This window comes from Oncorhynchus clarkii, chromosome 30 (assembly GCF_045791955.1).
Source record: "Oncorhynchus clarkii lewisi isolate Uvic-CL-2024 chromosome 30, UVic_Ocla_1.0, whole genome shotgun sequence".
Lineage (NCBI taxonomy): Eukaryota > Metazoa > Chordata > Actinopteri > Salmoniformes > Salmonidae > Oncorhynchus > Oncorhynchus clarkii.
The window spans coordinates 4862825-4885949 of NC_092176.1; the positions used below are offsets into that span (position 1 = coordinate 4862825).

Below are 23125 nucleotides of genomic sequence, written 5' to 3' on the forward strand. Positions count from 1 at the left end.
TCATGAATCACCTTGCATCACCTTTATGGATATATTGAAAGAAATGTAAATTGAAAAAAGATAAAATGAAACAAAGTGCAGCTAGTTTGCAGTCTTTCCAGTTTCAGTTTGAAGTGATTGTGTTAGCTTTGTTTTTGGCTAGCTCCTCTGAAGAACAGTGCCCTGACAAGAGAGCACATTTTCAATACCAGGTGAAATCGCGCCTCATTAGCTCATTGTTATGGTTGTATCCAAATAAATGTCACTAGAAAACAGCTTAAACAAATGCAATTGCAGCTACTGTTGTCATTCCGGCTGCACTGTTTGACGTGACTGTAAGTTAGCTGAAGTGGGCTATCTAGCAAGCAAGGGATAAGAACTTTGCAAGACAGTATGTCAATGGAACATTTAAAATGAATGACTGGGTCGCATCTATATCTTACATGGTCATGGTGACTTCTTTCATAACCATGTGTGTGAGGTGTAAATTTTTGTTTGAAAGTAGATTTGTTTGAGACTACCAAGAAACACTATGTGACCCTGATTTAGCCCAACGCATTAAAGGTTCAGCCATGGAAGAAGAGTAGCCAGCAGTTAAGGCCTAAAAAAATGTCTGTGTCACTAGGAGATCTTTCCACGGTGGTCTGCGAACCCACAACCTTTTGGCCCGCAGCCCCGTGCGCTATTAAAATTCCTGCGTTGCCATGTAATGGTTACAGGATGAAGAACAGTTTCTAAAACTAAGGCTCTGGTCCGTCCAAGAAGTGAGGGTAAACAGTAGACATGTTCTCTGCTATCCACTTTGTTTTAATTAAGCCGAACAAAAAAAATGAAACGCCCCATGCAACAATTTCAAAGATTTAACTAAGTTGCTGTTCATAAAGAAATCATTAAATTGAAATACATTCTTTAGGCCCTAATCTTTGGATTTCACATGACTGGGAATACAGATATCTTTTTTTTTAAAGATAGGTGCATGGATTTTGTGTGACCACCATTTGCCTCATGCAGCGTGACACATCTCCTTCGCATAAAGTTGATCAGGCTGTTGATTGTGGCCTGTGGAATGTTGTTCCACTCCACTTCAATGGCTGTGTGACGTTGTTGGATATTGGTGGGCACTGGAACACGCTGTCGTACATGTTGACCCAGAGCATCCCAAACAGGCTCAATGGGTGACATTACTGGTGAGTATGCAAGCCATGGAAGAACGGTGACATTTACAGCTTCTAGGAATTGTGCAAAGTTCCTTACGACATGGGGCTGTGTATTATCATGCTGACAGCAGTTGAAAGGCATGACAATGGGCCTCAGCTTCTTGTCTCGGTATCTCTGTGCATTCAAATTGCATTCTCTGGCAACAGCTCTTGTGGACATTCCTTCAGTCAGCATCCCAATTGCACGCTCCCTCAAAACTTGAGACATCTGTAGCATTGTGTTGTGTGTACATTTTAGAGTGGCCTTTTATTGTCCCCAGCACAAGGTGCTGTTTAAGCTTCTTGATATGGATTATCTTGACAAAGGGATGTAAACACATTTGTGAACCACATTTTGAGAAATACACTTTTTGTGATCATGGAAAATTTCTCAGATCTTTTATTTCAGCACATGAAACATTATATTTTTGTTCAGTATATTATTTTGGGTACAGGGGAGGCTAACTTGTTTTTTTTCAAGCATTCATGGAGAGGTTAGGTAAAATATATTTTACTGAAGGGAGAGCCATCTATTTTCATTTCAGAGAGGTCCGATTTTCTCCATGTAACCCTTATTATAAATAGGGTTCACTGCCTTACAATAAAAACCTTACAGTGCAATACATTTGATACATTTTATTTGTAGATTCAATTAATAATAGAGGTCAAATGAATTGCAGTAAAGGTAAGCACCAACATTTGATAAATATGTTTAATAAACAGTGCATAACCAATTGTAAAGGATGCATTGCATAAATATATATCTGTGAAAATAATGCATAATCAAATGGAAATATTAATGAACATTTATCCATGAAAAGTTAGTCAAGGATATGTTTTGCATTATTCTGCAAAGGCATACCGCAACACGTAGTTCTCGTCTATTTTAATTTCTCTTACAATAAAAACAGTGTAATACATTTGATAAATTTGATTTGTTGATTTGATTAGTACTGGAGTTTTAGTAAGTAATACAGTCCAGTTACATCTTCTTCTGACAACTAGGCTCGTAATTCAACAATTGTTGCTCCCGGGTGTGAGCTGTTGTGTGCATGGGGAAGAGCAAGAGAAGGACGTGCTGCTGCCACAATTCTTACAATTCAGTGACCCTCTTCACCCTCTTCATTCTCATTATTCAGTTAATTGAAATTAAAATGAAGTCGTGCACAATTATCAGTTTCTATCTGGTTTCTATTGCCGATTCATCCATTGATGTTATTCATTCACTGAGGAGGGAGACACGTTAGCACCTGGGTGCCAACGCATTACGCCATATTGGTATTTGCCATTTAAAAAATAATTTTCCAACTTGTGAAGTAAATCTTATTTTCTGTAAATGGAGTGTTATAAAAGGGTTCAGACACTTTTTTGTGATTTGGCTTGTTTTTTTTTTAGAAACATGTGACTCTCGTCACTACTTCACAGGAGAGCCATTAGAAGGTAAAGTTTTTTTTTAGGACCACTTTCATGTGCTTTAATAACGAACTTGTATACAATCTGTAAATACAAATACAATTGTTGAATTACGAGCCTAGTTGGTTCATTCAACTTTTTCACCCCGGACAATTTATCTGGACATGGTAGTAACTTTAGCATTATGCCTTCTAGTTACAATCGCTGTACTCATAATATACAGGAGAACGATCGCCTTATGGTGAGGATAGCCGTGCTGCAAGCCCAGCTTCAGACACAATCGTTAGGGTACTTTAAGTGTATGAAAGGATGAAACAGCGTCTGCGCCACCAATAAGTACAGATAGTAGTATAAATCCCCTTGCACAGTCCCCGCAGCCGGACAATTTTCTAATGGCTTCTGGAAGGAAATGCTGTAGGAATGCTTAACTGGTGTCGGTCATTCATCCGACAGAAACGTTCAACCTGTTTTACCCATTAGGCAGCGAGTTGGAGTCAGAGACTGAGCTGGTCGCTCCTCCACCCATTACGGGGTCTGAAACGCCGTAGCCTCCCACCATTAGCTCTGAAAACCCTAGTCATTGGCTACCCGCAGAATTAGACTTAAAAAAGAATGTACCAGCGATCATACACTGTTTATCAGGGGGCCGGGCTACCAACATTAAGGCTAATCTAAAGATGGTGCTGGCTAAGGCTAAAACTGGTGAGTGTAGAGAGTATAGGGATATTGTTATCCACATCGGCACCAACGATGTTAGGATGAAACAGTCAGAGGTCACCAAGTGCAACATAGCTTCATCGTGTAAATCAGCTAGAAAGATGTTTTGTCATCGAGTAATTGTCTTTAGCACCCTCCCAGTTAGGGGGAGTGATGAGCTCTACAGCAGAGTCGCACAACTCAATCGCTGGTTGAACACTGTTTTCTGCCTCTCCCAAAATATAGAATTTGTAGATAATTTGCACTCTTTCTCGGACTCACCCACTAACAGGACCTAGCCTGGCCTGCTGAGGAGTGACGGACTCCATCCTAGTTGGAGGGGTGCTCTCATCTTATCTATGAACATAGACAGGGCTCTAACACCTCTAGCTCCACAATAAGATATGGTGCAGGCCAGCTTAGTGGAGTCTGCCACTAGATAGTCAGCTCAGCTCTCCCCATTGAGGCCGGGTCCATGACTCGATCTAGGATGGGGAAAAATAAACATGGCGGTGTTCGCTCTAGCAATCTCACTGGAATAAAGACCTCAATTCCTGTCATTATTGAAAGAGGTTGTGATATCTCACATTTCAAAATAGGGCTACTTGATGTTAGATCCTTCACTTCCAAGGCAGTCAGTTATAGTCAATGAACTAATCACTGATCATAATCTTGATGTGATTGGCCTGACTGAAACTTGGCTTAAAGCGGATGAATTTACTGTGTTAAATGAGGCCTCTCCTCCAGGTTACACAAGTGACCATATCCCCACGCATCCCGCAAAGGCAGAGGTGTTGCTTACATTTACAAAAATGACAGCATTTTTGTCTTTTGAGCTTCTAGTCATGAAATCTATGCAGCCTACTCAATCACTTTTTATAGCTACTGTTTACAGGCCTCCTGGGCCAGATGCAGCGTTCCTCACTGAGTTCCCTGAATTCCCATTGGACCTTGTAGTCATGGCAGACAATATTCAAATGTTTGGTGACTTTAATATTCACATGGAAAAGTCCACAGTCCTGTTATAGCTGGAGTTTTCTTCTTGTCTTATCTGGTGTCCTGTGTGAAATTAAGTATGTTCCCTCTAACTCTCTCTCATTCTCTATTCTCTCCTCTTGGAGGACCTGAGCACCAGGACTACCTCGCCTGATGACTCCTTGCTGTCCCCAGTCCACCTGTTGTACCCAGTCCACCTGCTGCGGCTCCAGTTTCAACTGTTCTGCCTGCAGCTATGGAACCCCTATCTGTTCACCGGACTTGCTACCCTGTCACAGACCTGCTGTTTTTGACTCTCTCTCAATTCCTCACCTGCTGTCTCTAACTCTGAATGATCGGCTATAAAAAGCCAACTGACATGTACTCCTGAGGTGCTTACCTGTTGCACCCACTACAACAACTGTGATTATTATTATTTGACCCTGCTGGTCATCTATGAACATCTTGGCCATGTTCTGTTATAATCTCCACCCGGCACAGCCAGAAGAGGACTGGCCACCCCTCAGAGCCTGGTTTCTTCCTAGGTTCCTGCCTTTCTAGGGAGTTTTTCCTAGCCACCGTGCTTCTACATCTGCATTGTTTACTGTTTGGGGTTTTAGGCTGGGTTTCTGTATAGCAATTTGTGACATCGGCTGGTTTAAAAAGACCTTAATAAATTTGATTGATTAACATGACGAGCGATGAGTTCAGATTGGTCTGCCATATAACATGCTTCTGTCTATTTGAGCTGGTAAATATGTGTAGGTAATCCTGTTTAACGCAGATTTTTTGCATTTATATCGCATTTATATTGCATTGTTTATATCGCATTGTAACCAACATAGAAAAACAAACTTTTGTTTTAGATTCCGTCTCTCACAGTTGAAGTGTACCTATGATAAAAATAGCAGACCTCTACATGCTTTGCATGCACCTACAGTATGCGTATATATGCGCCTACAGTAGAAACGACAACATGATATACAGAAAATATGGAACTTACTTTGGTAGGAACGCACACATGTCCAAAGTTATTATTTGTAAGGAAAACAACAAGGCAATGCGAGCACCTGCCAGAAAATGTTCAAATTCGTGCAAGACTGCACAAATATCTGTATACTTGATCTGTGCAAACATTGGTGAAGTGCATGGGCTGGTGCTCGAAGAGAGAAGTTTGTCCATCTCAGTAAAGCCTCATACATTAAATGGGCTACTTCTATGTAAATTAATGAGAAGGCGGAACACACCTCTAATGAAACTGGTGTTAGAAAATAATTTGAAATTGACAAGTTGAAACAGCCTATAGATAATTAGCAGGCAGCGTATGTTAACTGTCCTGTTGCCTAATAATCACAGTTTGGAACATAGAGTGCATTCTGACATCACGTGCGTAAAACAACTTATGCTGGGACGACCGTTAGAGATATTTGGAACTCACATATGAAAATGTTAAGAAATAGGTGGTACATTTTGAAGGTAAATTGCTTCCAAATCTTTCCTGAAAATGTTTTCAATATATCCCAAACACAACTGAAATACGACTAATGTTGGTATTACTTTCAACTGTTGTTGGTAGTAGATTGACTGTGAGAAAGTCCGTTTTGAGGTGCGTTCAGTTTAATTGAACATTGCTACGTTGCGTAATGGCTTGAAATTAACATCAAGTTTCCCCAAAATGTTCTTCAAAGTTCTTGAACAGAGGTAGCCTACGTTTGCTCCGTTTGGTGGGTGTGGCTTGAAGCTTGAAGGGCAGCGGTGCATTTTGAACCCACAACCTAACCCCTCCCAGTTTTTCAACTGGTCACTCAGAACAGCACTGTTTCTGTTTAGTTGAACGTTGCATTACCTTTCTTCATACTGAACGCAGTGACTTAGTGACTTTTCTAGTCCAAAATGAATTGAGATAAAATTATGGTGAGACCATTAGAGTATAATTTTCCTTTGCAAAATTGAGTAAAATGAACAACATAATAGTCCATATTATAAGGATGGTGTGTTATTTAGCAATAAGCATTAACACCTGTATCACAACTGATGTAGCATACAATAAGCTATGGGTTGCCCATCTGTATTTATGCTAAACAGTAGCTAGATCAGTTCTTCGCAAATGTTTTCAGTCATGCCCCGCCTTTCACCATGGGGGATGAATTCAATGAACTGCTACTATTGTTAAACAAAAATATTGTATAAGAATACCTTTAATCCATCAACGAACAGTACATACAAACACCAGTACCTGGTTCCCCTTCCATATTGAAATCAAGAAGAAAAAATTCACAAAGGATGAATAAACCAGCTTACTCCTATGCATCTCTGTCAATTTTTTATGTCGATCTTCTCAACTAAAATAAATCATAAATGTGGTTCTGGAAGTATTCTTAGGATGACTATTAACATGAGGAGTGCTTTAAGCATTAGCATGAGGAGTGAGCAATCACATTATGTTTTTTCTAAACATACTGTACATAAGGATAGGTGAATGCTGCTGTGCGGGGAGAGAAACAGGCTTGATTGAGCCTACTTCCTGAGGTTCAGAGAAACATCCCTTCTCTAATTGTGTCGCCTATTAGAAAACCAGTTGAATTAAAGTTTATAATACTACCAACATTGTCTTTGAACTCATAGAATTGAGCCCAATATAACCATTACCACTTGTTTTGAGAAAGTGCTCACGTGAGATGCACATCTTTTCACTTCACAATAGAAACTTTATTAATTTGAAAAATATGATTTTCTTATTTATGATTATGAATTAACCATGTTAAATGTGACTGTACTTCTTTTTTTTTTTACCATATCTCACCGAATGAAGGGTTTGCTAAAAAGAGAGGCGGGAGAGAGAAAGATAGGAGCTATTTCTCCCTCTCCTTACAAGCCATGCACAACTTTTACTTCACAAGCCATGGCCTCTGAGGAACGTGCCAAACCAAAAGCATAATTTGTGGCTGGGGGGGATCCAATCATAAAATTATGAATTAGTAGTACTGTGTACTGTAAAAACACAGAAAGCCAATAGTTACGGTGGGGAAATAATTTCCAATCCAACAAGTTCATCATGTTCTATTATTGAGGGGGTCAAATTAGTCCGTCTCTAATATAGGGGAAGGTCATGACCCCGCTGTCCCCCCCACAAGTTACATGCCTGCACACACTCATTCACACACGCAAGGTTGTTTGATGCTTCCGCGCTGTACCCGGTTGAATAAGAAACAATGGCCCTCTGTTTCTGTCTTCATCCTTTCCATTTTCCAGTCTTGTCAGCACTGTAGAAGTGATGGGTAAAGCCATCCAAAAACCACTAGCTCCTATGTTGACATGTGGCATTAGTAAAATAATGAACATACTGCACTATAGGGAATGAGCTTTGAGTCTCTGTTACTACTCATCTGCCTCGTATTAGGGATTCATTAAATGTCTTTTAAACATCTTGCAACCAAATTATAATGATTTGCAAGTAAAAATAACATTTTCAAATGTGTCCAAAGACCAAATGTAAAATTGAGTGTCAAATTGGCCTTCTGAGCATAAAAAAAGGTCAAAGAAAAAACATTTCTGTGACAGACTAGTAGAATGCTTTCTCCATTTCATCTCATGCCAATAGTCACACATCCACTTCCTGAGTGTGAAAGATCATCGGTCTTCTACTTTCAATCAATACGTTTTCTACATCTGCTTTGAAGTGTCTACGTGAGAAACCAATCGCATGTCAGCTTGGAGGTGCTCAATAGCACTGTCCGTTCCATGTAAAGATCATGTTGGAGCAGCTGCTTGCAAAGTTACCTGAGGTGATTTTAATGAGGAACATGCCATCTACACATGGCAATAAAACAATTGTGTTTGTATCCACATTCAGTGTGATATGGCTGTGCTACCTCATGGTGTTAGCACCGTATGAGAGATGAATTGCAACAGAACTTAACGCATCATTTAATGCAATGGGATACAACCATTTCGTGATTGAATCATTTCAAATCTTTGTACATTTCGGAAGAAAATTACAGATGACAAATATAGATGCACACTAAGGGGATTTGGAGATCTTTTGTCACAGGCACAGTAGAGCTAATTCACTCCCGCCGCGTTTTAACATATCATTCTTACATTTTTGTTCTGGTGCATCAAATACAGTCTCCTACAAGCCCATATGTTATTTGGATGACATGTCAAGGTCTCAAAGCTCACATTTATTCCAGGCAGAGCTAAGAATCTCACTATTCACTCATGACTGCACGGCCAGGCACAACTCCAATGCCATCATTAAATTTGCCGATGACAAAACAGTGGTAGGCCTGATCACCGACAACAACGAGACAGCCTATAGGGAAGAAGTCAGAGGCCTGGCCGTGTGGTGCCAGGACAACAACCTCTCTCTCAACGTGATCAAGACAAAGGAGATGATTGTGGACTACAGGAAAAAGGGGACCGAGCACGCCCCCATTCTCATCGACGGGGCTGCAGTGGAGCAGGTTGAGAGCTTCAAGTTCCTTGGTGTCCACATCACCAACAAACTAACATGGTACAAGCACACCAAGACAGTCGTGAAGAGGGCAAAACAAAACCTATCCCCCCTCAGGAGACTGAAAAGATTTGGCATGTGTCATCAGATCCTCAAAAGGTTCTACAGCTGCACCATCGAGAGCATCCTGACTGGTTGCATCACTGCCTGGTATGGCAACTGCTCGGGCTCCGACCGCAAGGCCCTACAGAGTGTAGTGTGAATGGCCCAGTACATCACTGGGGCCAAGCTTCCTGCCATCCAGGACCTCTATACCAGGCGGTGTCAGAGGAAGGCCCAAAAAATTGTCAAAGACTCCAGCCACCCTAGTCATAGACTGTTCTCTCTACTACCATACGGCAAGTGATACCAGAGCACCAAGTCTAGGTCCAAGAGGCTTCTTGGACCTAGCCATAAGGCTTCTACCCCAAGCCATAAGACTCCTGTACATCTTGTCAAATGGCTACCCAGACTATTTGTTTTGCCCCCCCCCCCAACCCCTCCACACCCCTGCCACTCTCTGTCATCTATGCATAGTCACTTTAATAACTCTACCTACATGTACATACTACCTCAACTAACCAGTGCCCCCCACATTGACTCTGTACCAGCACCCCCCTATATGTATATACTATATTTTTTTACTGCTGCACTTTAATTACTTTTCTCTTATTCTTATCCATGTTTTTTGGAAAATGCACTGTTGTTTAGGGGCTCGTACGTGAGCATTTCACTGTAAGGTCTATGTAAGGTCTACCTGTGGTATATGGTGCATGTGACTAATACAATTTGATTTGATATGATTTGAATCTGTCAGATGCTACAGAGCTTCCCCAGAGAGTTAAGGACAAGGCAGACTCCAAATGTCATACGGGAGCCATTGTGCTGTTCAGCAGTATTCTGAAAATACTTTCCACAATGGATTTATTGTGTTTCCAAATGCACTTTGCAGAATATTCCACATAAATAGAGAACAGACAAAAGGCAATATTGTGTTGACTGCAAAAATGACTTGTAAAAGCTGTTATAATATGCAAATGCCAGTCAGCTGCTGCTTTCCACTTCTCTAAAAGTCACAGTAGTTGCATTCTGACTAACATGTGGTTTTGTCAAAGACCTACAGTAGCTTCACGCATGTACATTTTCATGACTTTTATAGCCATATGTGTATATAAAACATAAAGCACATACACACGGGGGGGAGGGAGAGATGGCGTGAGTGAGAGGGATGCAAAGGCAGAGGAAGGGTGGCAAAAAAAAGAGGCAGCACAAAATTGAGCAGGAGAGGGAAATTTGCAGGAAAATATTATATCTCTAGGATGGGCATGTACAGATGACTGAAGCATGTAAATTTGGATTAAGGGTCTCACTGCCATGAGGTTAGCAGGCAGGGGTGATGGGGGAAGGGTGGGCACATCAGAAGTCAAGGAGACAAGCTGCCACACACCAGATGGGACACCATCTTAACAATTCAAACATAGAGCCGTTAAATATGATACCATTGACACCATACTGACAGACGCGGAACGCAAGACTTCAATTCATAACGACCAACAATCCACGGCGCCATGATGGGTTTTGATATACACTACCGGTCAAAAGTTTTAGATCACCTACATATTCAAGCGTTTTTCTTTATTTTTACTATTTTCTACATCAAGCGCTATGCTGAAACTGGCTCTCATGAGGACCACCAGGAATGCAAGACCCAGAGTTACCTCAACCGCTGTGTCTTTGTGAGACACGGTGTGGGTGAAGGGATGATATCTGCATGTTTATTTCCCAGCATGGTTTGATTTAATTTGGAGGAGGTGTTATGGTGTGGGGGTGCTTTGCTGGTGACACTGTCTGTGATTTATTTATAATTCAAGGCACACTTAACCAGCATGGTTACCACTGCATTCTGAAGTGATACGCCATCCCATCTGGTTGGGCTTAGTGTGAGTATAATTTGTTTGTCAACAGGACAATGACCCAACACACCTAAGGGCTATTGTACCAAGAAGGAGAGTGATGGAGTGCTGCATCAGATGACCTGGCCCCACAATCCCCGACCTCAACCATATTGAGATGGTTTGGGAAGAGTTGGACCGCAGAGTGGAGGAAAAGCAGCCAACAAATATATTTTAATTTGTTTAAGACTTTTTTGCTTACTACATGATTCCATGTGTTATTTCATAGTTTTGATGTCTTCACTATTTTTCTACAATGTAGAAAATAGTGAAAAATAAAGTAAAACCCTTGAATGAGTAGGTGTTCTAAAACTTTTGACTCATGCACACACAATCACAGTTGACACCTGTGTCATTTCAGCAAGTGTTTCTGATCTCACTTACCAATCTCCACACTACTAAGACAAGTTTAGGTTCTGAAAAACCAGTGCAACACTCACATGAGAAGGATTCGTCAGCCAGAACATTGAGGCAGGCAGCCCCATTCTCGCAGGGATTGGGCTCGTAAACTTCCCCTGCAAGATACAAGAACACAGGGTCCCATGGGGTTAGAGAACAACCCTCTGCTCATTAAAATGGTCAGACAGCTGGATCAGCCAGCAGTACTGATGATACTGTCATTAATTATTTTGAGTATCTTGAGTCCTTAGAATTACTCAAAAAAGCCTTGACAAATTCCCTGTGAGTCTTTTTTTTTGGCACAATAATCTAATGAGGGAGAATTGGAATCACAAGTCTGATTAGAACTCAAACCAGTTCAGAGATTGAGTTGGTGTCAGACTGGTCACAAGCTTCTATGGAGTTTGTAATATGCAGAGAACGCTACTCCATCTTCAAAGTCAAAGTTTGCGGTCATGACATTCTAATAGGCCTAGCTTTGCTCTGATGTTTGATCAGCTCTTAAACACCCTCCTCTTAAACCTCTCAAGGTTTCTCTAATTAATTTTTACAAAATCATTTAAAAACAAGGAGCTGAAATGTCTTGAGTCAACAAGCAAGCCTAGATACATTCAGGACTAAAAAGACTCATAATAGTGTTTAACATGATTTTTGATCTCTGTACCCCACAAATACAATTATATGTAAGGTCCCTCAGTCGAGCTGTGAATTTCAAACACTGACTCAACCACAAAGACTAGAGATGTTTTCCAATGCCTCACAAAGAATGGCACCCATGGGTAGATGGGCAAAACATTGAATATCCTTTTGAGCATGAGGAAGTTATTAATTCAACTTTGAATGGTGTATCAATACACCCAGTCACTACAAAGGTACAGGCGTCCTTCCTAACTCAGTTGCCGGAGAGGAAGGATACCGCTCAGGGACTTCACCATGAAGCCAATGGTGACTTTAAAACAGAGAGTTTAATGGCTGTGATAGGAAAAAATGGAGGATGGATCAACAACATTGTAGTTACTCCACAATACTAACGTAAATGACAGTGAAAAGAAGGAAGCCTGTAGAGAATAAACATTTTGCAACAAGGCACTAAAGTTGGACTGCAAAAAATGCACAATCCAGATTTGGAAAGCTTTTAGAGACATACCCAGAAACACTCACAGCTGTAATCACTGCCAAAGATGATTCTAACATGTATTGACTCAGGGAGTAGAAGACTTATCTAATCAAGAAATATTGCCGTCTTATTTTTCATTCTTCTTTTTTTTTTTTTTACAAATGTTAAAAGTTTTGTTCCATTTTGACATTGTGTAGATGGTTGACAATTCTTTTTTAATTAAATACATTTTAATCCCACTTTGTAACACAGAAAAATGTGGAAAAAGTCAAGGGGTGTGAAGACTTTCTGAAGGCACTGTAGCTATGTCCCCACTGGGCACAGACTTCAGTTTGATTTACATTTGTTTGAGTTGGCAAATAGTGTGAATTCAACATAAAATCAACAAAAACATTGATTTAGATTAAGAGTTGGGTAAAGAAATTACGAAATGCCCGTACGTTGATGACTTTTTGCAAATGCAATAATTAGTAGGCTGATGCACTAATATTTCCGCTAATGTTGTGCGATGTGGGTATTAGGCTACTTCCTGTTTCTCTCTCGATTGTTTGTTCCGTCATTCCTTCCTCACTCGCAACAGTTTAATAAAAATGTCCTGTTTCGTTGTCCTTATCTTCATCATTGTAATGACATGCTTGAATCATAGGCTATTGGACTAGAATAAGATGCAGTGGCCAGTCTTCCGCTTCTCTTCACAAAGATTGAATGGTTATGGCAATGTTCCCTCTAGGTTGAACTTCACTGATAAGTCTTTCAATCACCTGCGAGATTTCAGATCAGAGCCTCACGTGTGCACATTTGTTGATATTCTTTGCTCGTTAGCGAGTTACTAGCCTAGTTATAGATAAGTATAGATCAGCAGTGTGGAGTTACTGCTTTCTACAAGAGCACAAAACGTGAAGGCTACATTTCAAGCTGTCTTTGAAAAGCCAGTCTAAATTAAAGCTTGTCTAAATTAAAAGGGAAGGGTTGTATTTTGAGACAGGTTTGAATATGCTAATAAACCAATAGGCAGAGGGGTAGCCTACATTGTCTAATTTTCTGTATGGTAATAATAATTAATTGTATTTTGTAAAGTGGTTTCTTGCGTCATACAAAACAATTTCATTTACACTCACCTATTTGGCCCATGGTGTTACAGACCAAGTCATGGACTAATGGCAAAATGTTTTTTTTTAAAGTCTCATGCAATATAGGCCTGCATTGAACACCACATACAGTCTACTATAGGCTATATCATATAAATCAAAAGCTATTCCCATGTGAAAATGTTATCCTTTTTTCATTTTTAGCCTAAAATGACATACCCAAATTTGACTGCCTGTAGCTCAGGACCTGAAGCAAGGATATGCATATTCTTGATACCATTTTAAAGGAAACACTTAGAGGTTTGTGGAAATGTGAAATTAATGTAGGAGAATATAACACTAGATATTGTAAAAGATAATACAATGAAAAAAACATGCTTTTTTTTGTACCATCATCTTTGAAATGCAAGAAAAAGGCCATAATGTATTATTCCAGCTCAGGTGTAATTTAGATTTTGGCCACTAGATGGTAGCAGTGTATGTGCAAAGTTTTAGACTAATCCAATAAACCATTGCATTTCTGTTCAACATGTTGTATCAAAACTGCCCAAATGTTTCTAATTGGATTATTAATACATTTTCAAGTTCATAACTGTGCACTCTCCTCAAACAAAATCATGGTATTCTTTCACTGTAATAGCTACTGTAAATTGTACAGTGCAGTTAGATTAACAAGTATTAAGACATATCTGATGTTGGCAGAAAGCTTATGTCCTGGGAAATGTTCTTGTTACAACCTCATGATAATCAAATTAGCCTACGTTAGCTCAACCGTCCCGTGGGGGACCCACCGATCCTTTAGAGGATTTATGGTATTTGCTTTATTAGTTTTGCTTGTAGGCCTATGATATGCTCAAATAGCCACAATAGTCTATTGGCCACTGTTTAAAACTGTAAGGGTACAGCCTAAATGTTGCTTTAAATTCTAACAATATTCAAGTTTCCCCCAAAAAAATTTGCTCAGTGCCCCAAAACATTTGAGGGAACATAGGTTATAGCTGTTATTTAAACCCATAATCGATCAAAACCAAACATTGTCTCTCTTCTTTCAAACTCCCTGTGAGTATTTTAGCTGTTGTATTTAACATTCAGAAAACAAGAGCAAGCTTGCATCCCTGTTTGAATAGCGTATTAGTATAACAAATGCTAAAAAAAAAGATTTCAAACAAGCTATTTTAGTCAAGCTTTTCTTGGGACTCCACAGGAGCTAACTCTATGAAGCATTTATTTGCAGCCCAAATAAATGCTCCACAGAGTTTAAGTAACAGACACATCTCAACATCAACCGTTCAGAAGAAACTGCGTGAATCATGCCTCCATGGTCGATTTGCTGCAAAGAAACCACTACTGAAGGACGCCAATAAGAAGAAGAGACTTACTTGCTTGGTCGAGCAATGGACATTAGACCAGTGAAAATCTGTCCTTTGGTCTAATGATTCCAAATGTGAGATTTCTGGTTCCAACCGCAGTGTTTTCGTGAGACGCGGAGTAGATGAATGGATAATCTCTGCATGTGTTGTTCCCACCGTGAAGCACAGAGGAGGAAGTTTGATGGTGTCGGGGAGCTTTGCTATTGACACTGTCTGTGATTGACACTTAACCAGCATGGCTACCACAGCATTCTGCAGCGATACGTCATCCCATCTGGTTTGCGCTTAGTGGAACTATCATTTGTTTTTCAACAGGACAATGACCCAATATCCTCTGTTGAATCTGACAATTAATCTTAATGGTTGTACAGTCGTCTCAAATAAAACTGTGAAGGACCTCGGCGTTACTCTGGACCCTGATCTCTCTTTTGAAGAACATATCAAGACTGTTTCAAGGACAGCTTTTTTCCATCTACGTAACACTGCAAAAATCAGAAACTTTCTGTCCAAAAATGATGCAGAAAAATTGATCCATGCTTTTGTCACTTCTAGGTTAGACTACTGCAATGCTCTACTTTCCTTCTACCTGGATAAAGCACTAAATAAACTTCAGTTAGTGCTAAATACGGCTGCTAGAATCCTGATCCCAAAAATGTGATCATATTACTCCAGTGCTAGCCTCCCTACACTGGCTTCCTGTCAAGGCAAGGGCTGATTTCAAGGTTTTACTGCTAACCTACAAAGCATTACATGGGCTTGCTCCTACCTATCTCTCTGATTTGGTCCTGCCGTACATACCTACACGTATGCTGCGGTCACAAGACGCAGGCCTCCTTATTGTCCCTAGAATTTCTAAGCAAACAGCTTGAAGCAGGGCTTTCTCCTATAGAGCTTCATTTTTATGGAATGGTCTGCCTACCCATGTGAGAGACGCAAACTCGGTCTCAACCTTTAAGTCTTTACTGAAGACTCATCTTATGATTGAGTGTAGTCTGGCCCAGGAGTGTGAAGGTGAACGGAAAGGCTCTGAAGCAACGAACCGCCCTTGCTGTCTCTGCCTGGCCGGTTCCCCTCTTTCCACTGGGATTCTCTGCCTCTAACCCTATTACAGTGGCTGAGTCACTGACTTACTAGGGCTCTTTCATACCGTCCCTCGGAAGGGTGCGTCACTTGAGTGGGTTGAGTCACTGATGTGATCTTCCTGTCTGGGTTGGCGCCCCCCCTTGGGTTGTGCCGTGGCGGAGATCTTTGTGGGCTATACTCGGCCTTGTCTCAGGATGGTAAGTTGGTGGTTGAAGATATCCCTCTAGTGGTGTAGGGGCTGTGCTTTGACAAAGTGGGTGGGGTTATATCCTTCCTGTTTGGCCCTGTCCAGGGGTGTCCTCGGATGGGGCCACAGTGTCTCCTGACCCCTCCTGTCTCAGCCTCCAGGATTTATGCTGCAGTAGTTTATGTGTCGGGGGGCTAGGGTCAGTTTGTTATATCTGGAGTACTTTTCCTGTCCTATCCGGTGTCCTGTGTGAATTTAAGTATTTAAGTATGCTTTGATTTGATTTGATTTACACATCTAGAGGCTTTTAAGGGCTATTTGAACAAGAAGGAGAGTGATGGAATGCTGTATCAGATGACCTGGTCTCTACAATCACCCAACTTCAACACAATTGAGATGGTTAAGGATGAGTTGTGACGCGGAGTGAAGTAAAAGCAACCACCAAGTGCTCAGCATATGTCGGAATTCCTTCAAGACTGTTGGAAAAGCAATTCCTCATGAAGCTGGTTGAGAGCATGCCAAGAGTGTGCAAAGCTGTCCTCAAGGCAAAGGGTTGCTATTGGAATAATTTAAAATCTATAATATATTTTGATTTGCTTAAACTTTTTTGGTTACTACATGATTCCAAATGTGTTATTTCATAGTTTTGATGTATTGTTCTACAATCTATAACATTTGAAAATAAAGAAAAACCCTTGAATGAGTAGGTGTGTCCAAACTTTTGATTAGTACTGTACACAGTAGCGGTGTGTGGGTAAAAACCTATTACAACCTACTGTATGTGTTAATTGCATTGCTTTAACCTGTTCATTAATTTGCCTTGCGACCGTCATATGTAGGCCTAAAAGCCGAGACAATAAGAAGACACAGTGGCAGAATGAATTCAACACACCTTTGTTTTATCAAACAACCAGATAGCAACATCTGTCCGGTGAAGTCACAAAGTTATTGCATGACCTACAGCATGGTCAAGCAATTTAATGTTTCTGACATTTTTGGACCACGAAACAACTATTTATTTAGAACCACAGAGAGTTAGTTGCAAAGAAAACAGGAGCAAACTCTACTATTCCAGGACCATTTCAACATCATCAAATCACCTTTGCTTGGTCTAATTAAGTGTCAACTAAAAGATACCAAAAACAATTTAGTGCATTTGATGGCCTACACGTAGAGAGACAGAGGGGCGATATTTCGCTCGCTCGGATGCTGTTTCCTGTGAGATTCGTTCGGCCTCTTGCGAATTGAAGGAAAATTATGAAATACAATGGTCAGCTTTTGAGGAAGTCTGGCTTCCATTGGCATCCATGAATATACAAAATTGGGTATATATATATATATATAGGCAGGTGTGAAAAAAATCTGTAAAAATAGACATGTTATAAGATTATATAGTGCCTAACAAAATGATTCATCCCCTTGGCACTTTTCCTATTTTGTTGCATTACATCCTGTAATTTAAATAGATTTTTGTTGGATTTCATGAAATGGACATACACAAAATAGTCAAAATTGGTAAGGTGAAATGACAAATATTACTTGTTAAATTTTTTTTTTTTTTAAATAGACTGAAAAGTGGTGCGTGCATATGTATTCACCCCCTTTGCTATAAAGCCCCTAAATAAAATCTGGTGCAACCAATTACTTTCAGAAGTCACATAATTATGTATTAACAGGTGCTAATGATCATCAATTCTATATGTAGCTTGAAACACAATCCTTAACTGAAACAGAAACAGCTCTGTAGGAGGAATAAAACTGGGTGAGGAACAGCCAAACTCAGCTAAGAAGGTAAGGATGCTGAAGACAGTTTACAGTCAAAAGTCATACACCATGGCAAGACTAAGCACAGCAAGGTAGTTATACTGCATCAGTTATACTGCATCAGCAAGGTCTCTCCCTGTCAGAAATTTCAAGGCAGACAAGGGTTTCCAGATGTGCTATCCAAGCTCTTTTGAAGAAGCACAAAGAAGCGGGCAACGTTGAGGACCGTAGACGCAGTGGTCGGCCAAGGAAACTTACTGCAGCAGATGAAAGACGCATCATGCTTACTTCTCTTCACAATTGGAAGAGGTCCAGCAGTGCCATCAGCTCAGAATTGGCAGAAAACAGTGGGATCCTGGAACACCCATCTACTGTTCGTAGAAGTCTGGTCAGAAGTGGCCCTCATGGAAGACTTGCGGCCAAAAAGCCATACCTCTGACGTGGAAACAAGGCCAAGTGACTCAAATATGCATGAAAACACAGGAACTGGGGTGCAGAAAAAAAGCTCTGGGCTGATGAGACACAATGTGAAATATTTGGCTGAAGCAGACGGCAGCTAGTTCACCAAAGGGCTGGAGATCGGTACACAAATGAGTGTCTGCAGGCAACAGTGAAGCATGGTGGAGGTTCCTTGCAAGTTTGGGGCTGCATTTCTGCAAATGGAGTTGGGAATTTGATCAGAATTAATGGTTTCCTCAATAATGAGAAGTACATTATCCATCATGCAATACCATCAGGGAGGCATCTGATTGGCCCCAAATGTATTCTGCAGCATGACCCCAAACATACAGTGAAAGTCATTAAGAACTTTCTTCAGCGTAAAGAAGGACAAGGAGTCCTGGAAGTGATGGTTTGGCCCCCAAAAGTGCCCACAGAGCACTTTACTGTATATATACAATACCATTCAAAAGTTTTGGGTCACTTCGAAATGTCCTTGTTTTTGAGAGAAAAGCATTTTTTTTGTCCATTAAAATAACAAAATTGTTCAGAAATACAGTGTAGACATTGTTAATGTTGTAACTGACAACTGACTGTTGTAACTGGAAACAGCAGATATTTTTAATGGAATATCTACATAGGCATACAAAGGCCCATTATCAGCAACCATCACTCCTGTGTTCCAATGGCAGGCTGTGTTAGCTAATCCAAGTTTATCATATTAAAAGCCAAATGGATCATTTGAAAACCCTTTTGCAAATATGTTAGCACAGAACTGTTGTTCAATAAAACTGCCTTCTTTAGACTAGTTGAGTATCTGGAGTATCAGCATTTGTGGGTTCGATTACAGGCTCAAAATGGCCAGAAATAAAGAACTTTCTTCTGAAACTTGTCAGTCTATTCTTGTTCTGAGAAATTAAGGCTATTCCATGTGAGAAATTGTCAAGAAACTGAAGATCTCATACAACGCTGTGTACTACTCCCTTCACAGAACAGCACAAACTGGCTCTAACCAGAATAGAAAGAAGAGTGGGAGGCCCTGAAGCACAACTGAGTAAGAGGACAAGTACATTAGTGTCTAGTTTAAGAAACAGATGTCTCACAAGTCCTCAACTGGCAGCTTCATTAAATACTACCCGCAAAACACCAGTCTCAACATCAACAGTGAAGAGGTGACTGGGATGCTGGCCATCTAGGCAGAGTTCCTCTGTTCCGTGTCTGTGTTCTTTGGCCCATCTTCATTTTTTTAATTTTTTTGTCCAGACTGAGATATGCCTTTTTCTTTGCAACTCTGCCTAGAAGGTCAGTGATGAACAGCAAGTCTTTCCACAGATTTTCAATGTGAATCAAGTCTGGGCTTTGTCTGGGCCACTCACAGACTTTCACATTCTTGTTCTGAAGCCATTCCAGTGTTGCTTTGGCTGCATGCTTGGTGTCAGTGTCCTGTTGGAACGTAAATCTTCGCCCAATTATAAGGTCATTTGCACTCTGAAGCAGGTTCTCATCAAGGATTTTCCTGTAGTTGGCTCCATTCATTGTTCCCTCTATCCTTACCAATCTCCCAGTCACTGACTCTTAAAGCATCCCCATAGTGTGATGCTGCCACCACCATGCTTCATGGTAGTCATAGTGTTAGATGGGTCATGAGATGAGCCTGGTTTTCTCTAGACATAGTGCTTTGCATTCAATCCAAATAATTACATTTGTCTCATTAGACCACAGAATCTTTTGCCTTATGCTCTACGAGTCGTTCACGTGCCTTTGTACAAACTCCAGGTGTGCTGTCATGTCCCTTTTTCTCAGGAGTGGCATCTGTCTGGCCACTCTCCCATAAAGCCCAGCTTGGTAAAGTGCTGTAGAAGCTGTTGTCCTTCTGGCAGGTTCTCCCATCCCAGCCAATGAACTCTGTAGTTCTGTCAGAGTGGTCATTGGGTTCTTGGTCACCTCACTGAACAAGGTCCTGCTTTCCCAGTTGCTCAGTTCAGTCGGATGGCCAGCTCTAGGCATACTCTCAGTGGTTCTATATTTTTCTATTTCCCACTGTGCTCTTGGAAAGGTTCAACACAATATAAATAGTTTAATAACCTTCACCAGATATATGGCTCAACACAATTCTCTCTAGGAGATCTTCGGACAGTTCCTTGGACTTCATGGTATAGTTTCTGCTCTGACATGCACAGGGGTGTTTTTTCTAAATCATGTCCAGAAGTGGACTCCAATCAAGTTGTAGTGACATCTCAAGGATGATCAAGGGAAATGTAATGCACCTGAGCATAATTTGGAGTGTCACTGCAAAGGGGTGTGAATACTAAGGGAAATTTGATTTCTGTATTTAATTTTCAAAAAATGTGAAAAAATGTCTAAAACCATGTTTCACTTTTCCATTATGGGGTATTGTGTGTAGATGGGTGAATTATACGTATTTGTTTTAATACATTTTGAATTGTAACACAACAGACTGTGGAATAGGTTAAGGAGTATGACTACTTTTGGAAGGCTCTGTATTTATACACGGGAAAGGGTTTGGCTGGTTTGGCCGGTTCCCGTTATGTGGTAAGTAGTGGAGGATGCTGAGGGGAGGACGGTTCATAATAATGGCTAGAACAGAGAAAATGGATTGGCATCAAACACATGGAAACCATGTGTTTGCTGTATTTGATACCATTCCACTGATTCCACTCCAGCCATCTACCATGGGGTAGACTTTCAGTGGGAGACATTACAGAACGATTGGCTGTAAATTGTACATGTTGGGATTAAACCAAAGTCCATAGTAAATACTTTAAAAACTCTATTTAGACTTTGACCGTCATCCCCCCCCCAAACACACTTATTGGGCTTCACAAAGAGAATGCTTTGACTGGATACAAACCAATATAATGATATTTTAAGGGAACACAAAAGGCCTATATCCTTGCATTTCATGTCGGTTCACCAAATGGCAAAAAATCACAACAAGGTGAAAAAACTACAATGAGGCTTTTTAAACACATGGCAAATGATTAGAACATGAATGATTTTAATCAAAGAAAGGCCTAAGACACTGTTAATTGGATGCAGTGGCTAAAGGTAATTAGCTTGGTTGGTCATGGTTAAGAGAAAGAACAGTGAGAAGAAACGCAAAAGTATGCAGAAAGAGTCAAAGCACCACAGGCAAACATGAAAGACAGACATTGTGATCTCATCAAGCCAACAGTAAGAATCTTTTCTCAAAGAAAGGCAGCTCTAAAACAATACAAAAATAAAATAAATTGAGCAGACGATAAGAGGAGAAAAAAAAGAGAGAATTAAAGAGCATCAAAAGTGCTGTGAAAGCCGTAGCAGGTAGCAATGTCAGGGAACAGGCCGGCCGTTCAACTCCAAATAGATTGATTGCTTTAGGGAGGACGCAGCCCTGAGAGATGGATCTGCTCTGCTGCTAGCATGCTAGGGGTTTGAAGATGAGTGAGGCCTTTGGTGGTGCTGGGAATCAAGTAAATCGCTGAAGGCATCCTTTAAACTTGCCCCCTGCGGGGTAAGATACTTCTGCTGAGCCGATGGGTTCCAAGCTGCAGCGAAGCTGTGAGGAAGTTCAGACCGTGATGAAATCAATTCAAATAAACAAAACTAATAGCATGACACATACAGCATGTGATGAAGAGCCAAAGGATTACAATATGTCAACTTTAAGAGGTTACTTTGAATTATATGATGTTGGACCTGAACTCAACGAATGTTCCATCAACTATGCCGTTTGCTTACCCGACATTCATATACATGATGTCAGACCTTTGCGTTCGCAACCCAAACCACTACAGTCAGTCGCGATGACCATGGTTTGGGACGAACCAGAAGCCATAATCACCATGGTGTGGTTGTGTGTCGGGGTCGCTGTGAGGTAGGTGGCTTCTCCCAAACATAATTATTACTTGAACATAAACACGCGCTCTTCACTTTAGGTTCTATGTCTAAAGACCTGATTCAGCAGTCACATAAATCTCCATGTCTCCTTCCAAACCACTAAAATGAACTGAGGGTCTTTCCACCCAGCCAGAGGCCAACAGTATGCCGCTTCCTGGTCTGACTTAGCTATTCAACACACACCACTTTGTCTGATAAGTGCTTCCATCCACATAAGACGGTCTCCACCACTTCATTTCCTCAATACCGAGATTTCATCAAAATAGCTTTCCAACTGTTTGCGGTAAGAAAGTTCCGGGAATCCTATCTTGGCCAAAACTTACTGCACATCATTTTTTTATTTTTAAATAAGTTTTCCACCCAGCTTTTATTCCTGTGGGAGGAAAAAGGTATTTTTCAATGTTAAATCATCTGGTCCGTGTTCTAACCTTTATAGCCCTCATTACTGTGCACTGCCTAGCCTGCTAGCCCAGCTCTAAGCCCTGTAGGGGAACACAGAGGGCATCTGTCTCAGGAAGAGATCCTACTTCACCTCATCATGGGCAAGGGGCTACCATAATGCACTCTGCTCAGAGCCTGTAGGGTTCAGGGGCTTCAGACTAACTTGTAGCATGGACCAAGGCTTTTCACAAACTCAACCTGTAGCCTTGTTAAAATATGGTTACAAATCACACAATTATAGCCCATCATGGACATCAATCAATATATTGATTGAACAATGTGTACTGTGGAGGCAATTATCAATGACATATTCTTCCTTTTCTGAGGTAAATCAAATAAAATCAAATCAAATCAAATGTTATTTGTCACATACACATGGTTAGCAGATGTTAATGCGAGTGTAGCGAAATGCTTGTGCTTCTAGTTCCGACAATGCAGTAATAACCAACAAGTAATCTAACTAACAATTCCAAAACTACTGTCTTATACACAGTGTAAGGGGATAAAGAATATGTACATAAGGATATATGAATGAGTGATGGTACATAGCAGCATAGGCAGGATACAGTAGATGGTATCGAGTACAGTATATACATGAGGTGAGTATGTAAACAAAGTGGCATAGTTAAAGT

At 40.6% G+C, this 23125-nt stretch overlaps 1 protein-coding gene across 3 annotated transcripts in view; it reads right to left on the reverse strand.

Annotated features, from left to right (window-relative positions):
• The window catches only part of LOC139389851 (EGF-like repeat and discoidin I-like domain-containing protein 3), a 259123-nt gene that overhangs the window by 210681 nt on the left and 25317 nt on the right, over positions 1-23125 (reverse strand). For 2 of the 3 annotated variants that reach the window (XM_071136827.1, XM_071136828.1), the window contains exon 2: positions 11147-11221. The exons of the other annotated variant lie outside the window; for it this stretch is intronic. In XM_071136827.1, coding sequence (XP_070992928.1) covers positions 11147-11221 — 75 coding nt within the window. The remainder of the gene's footprint in view (positions 1-11146; positions 11222-23125) is intronic. 3 annotated transcript variants of the gene reach the window in all.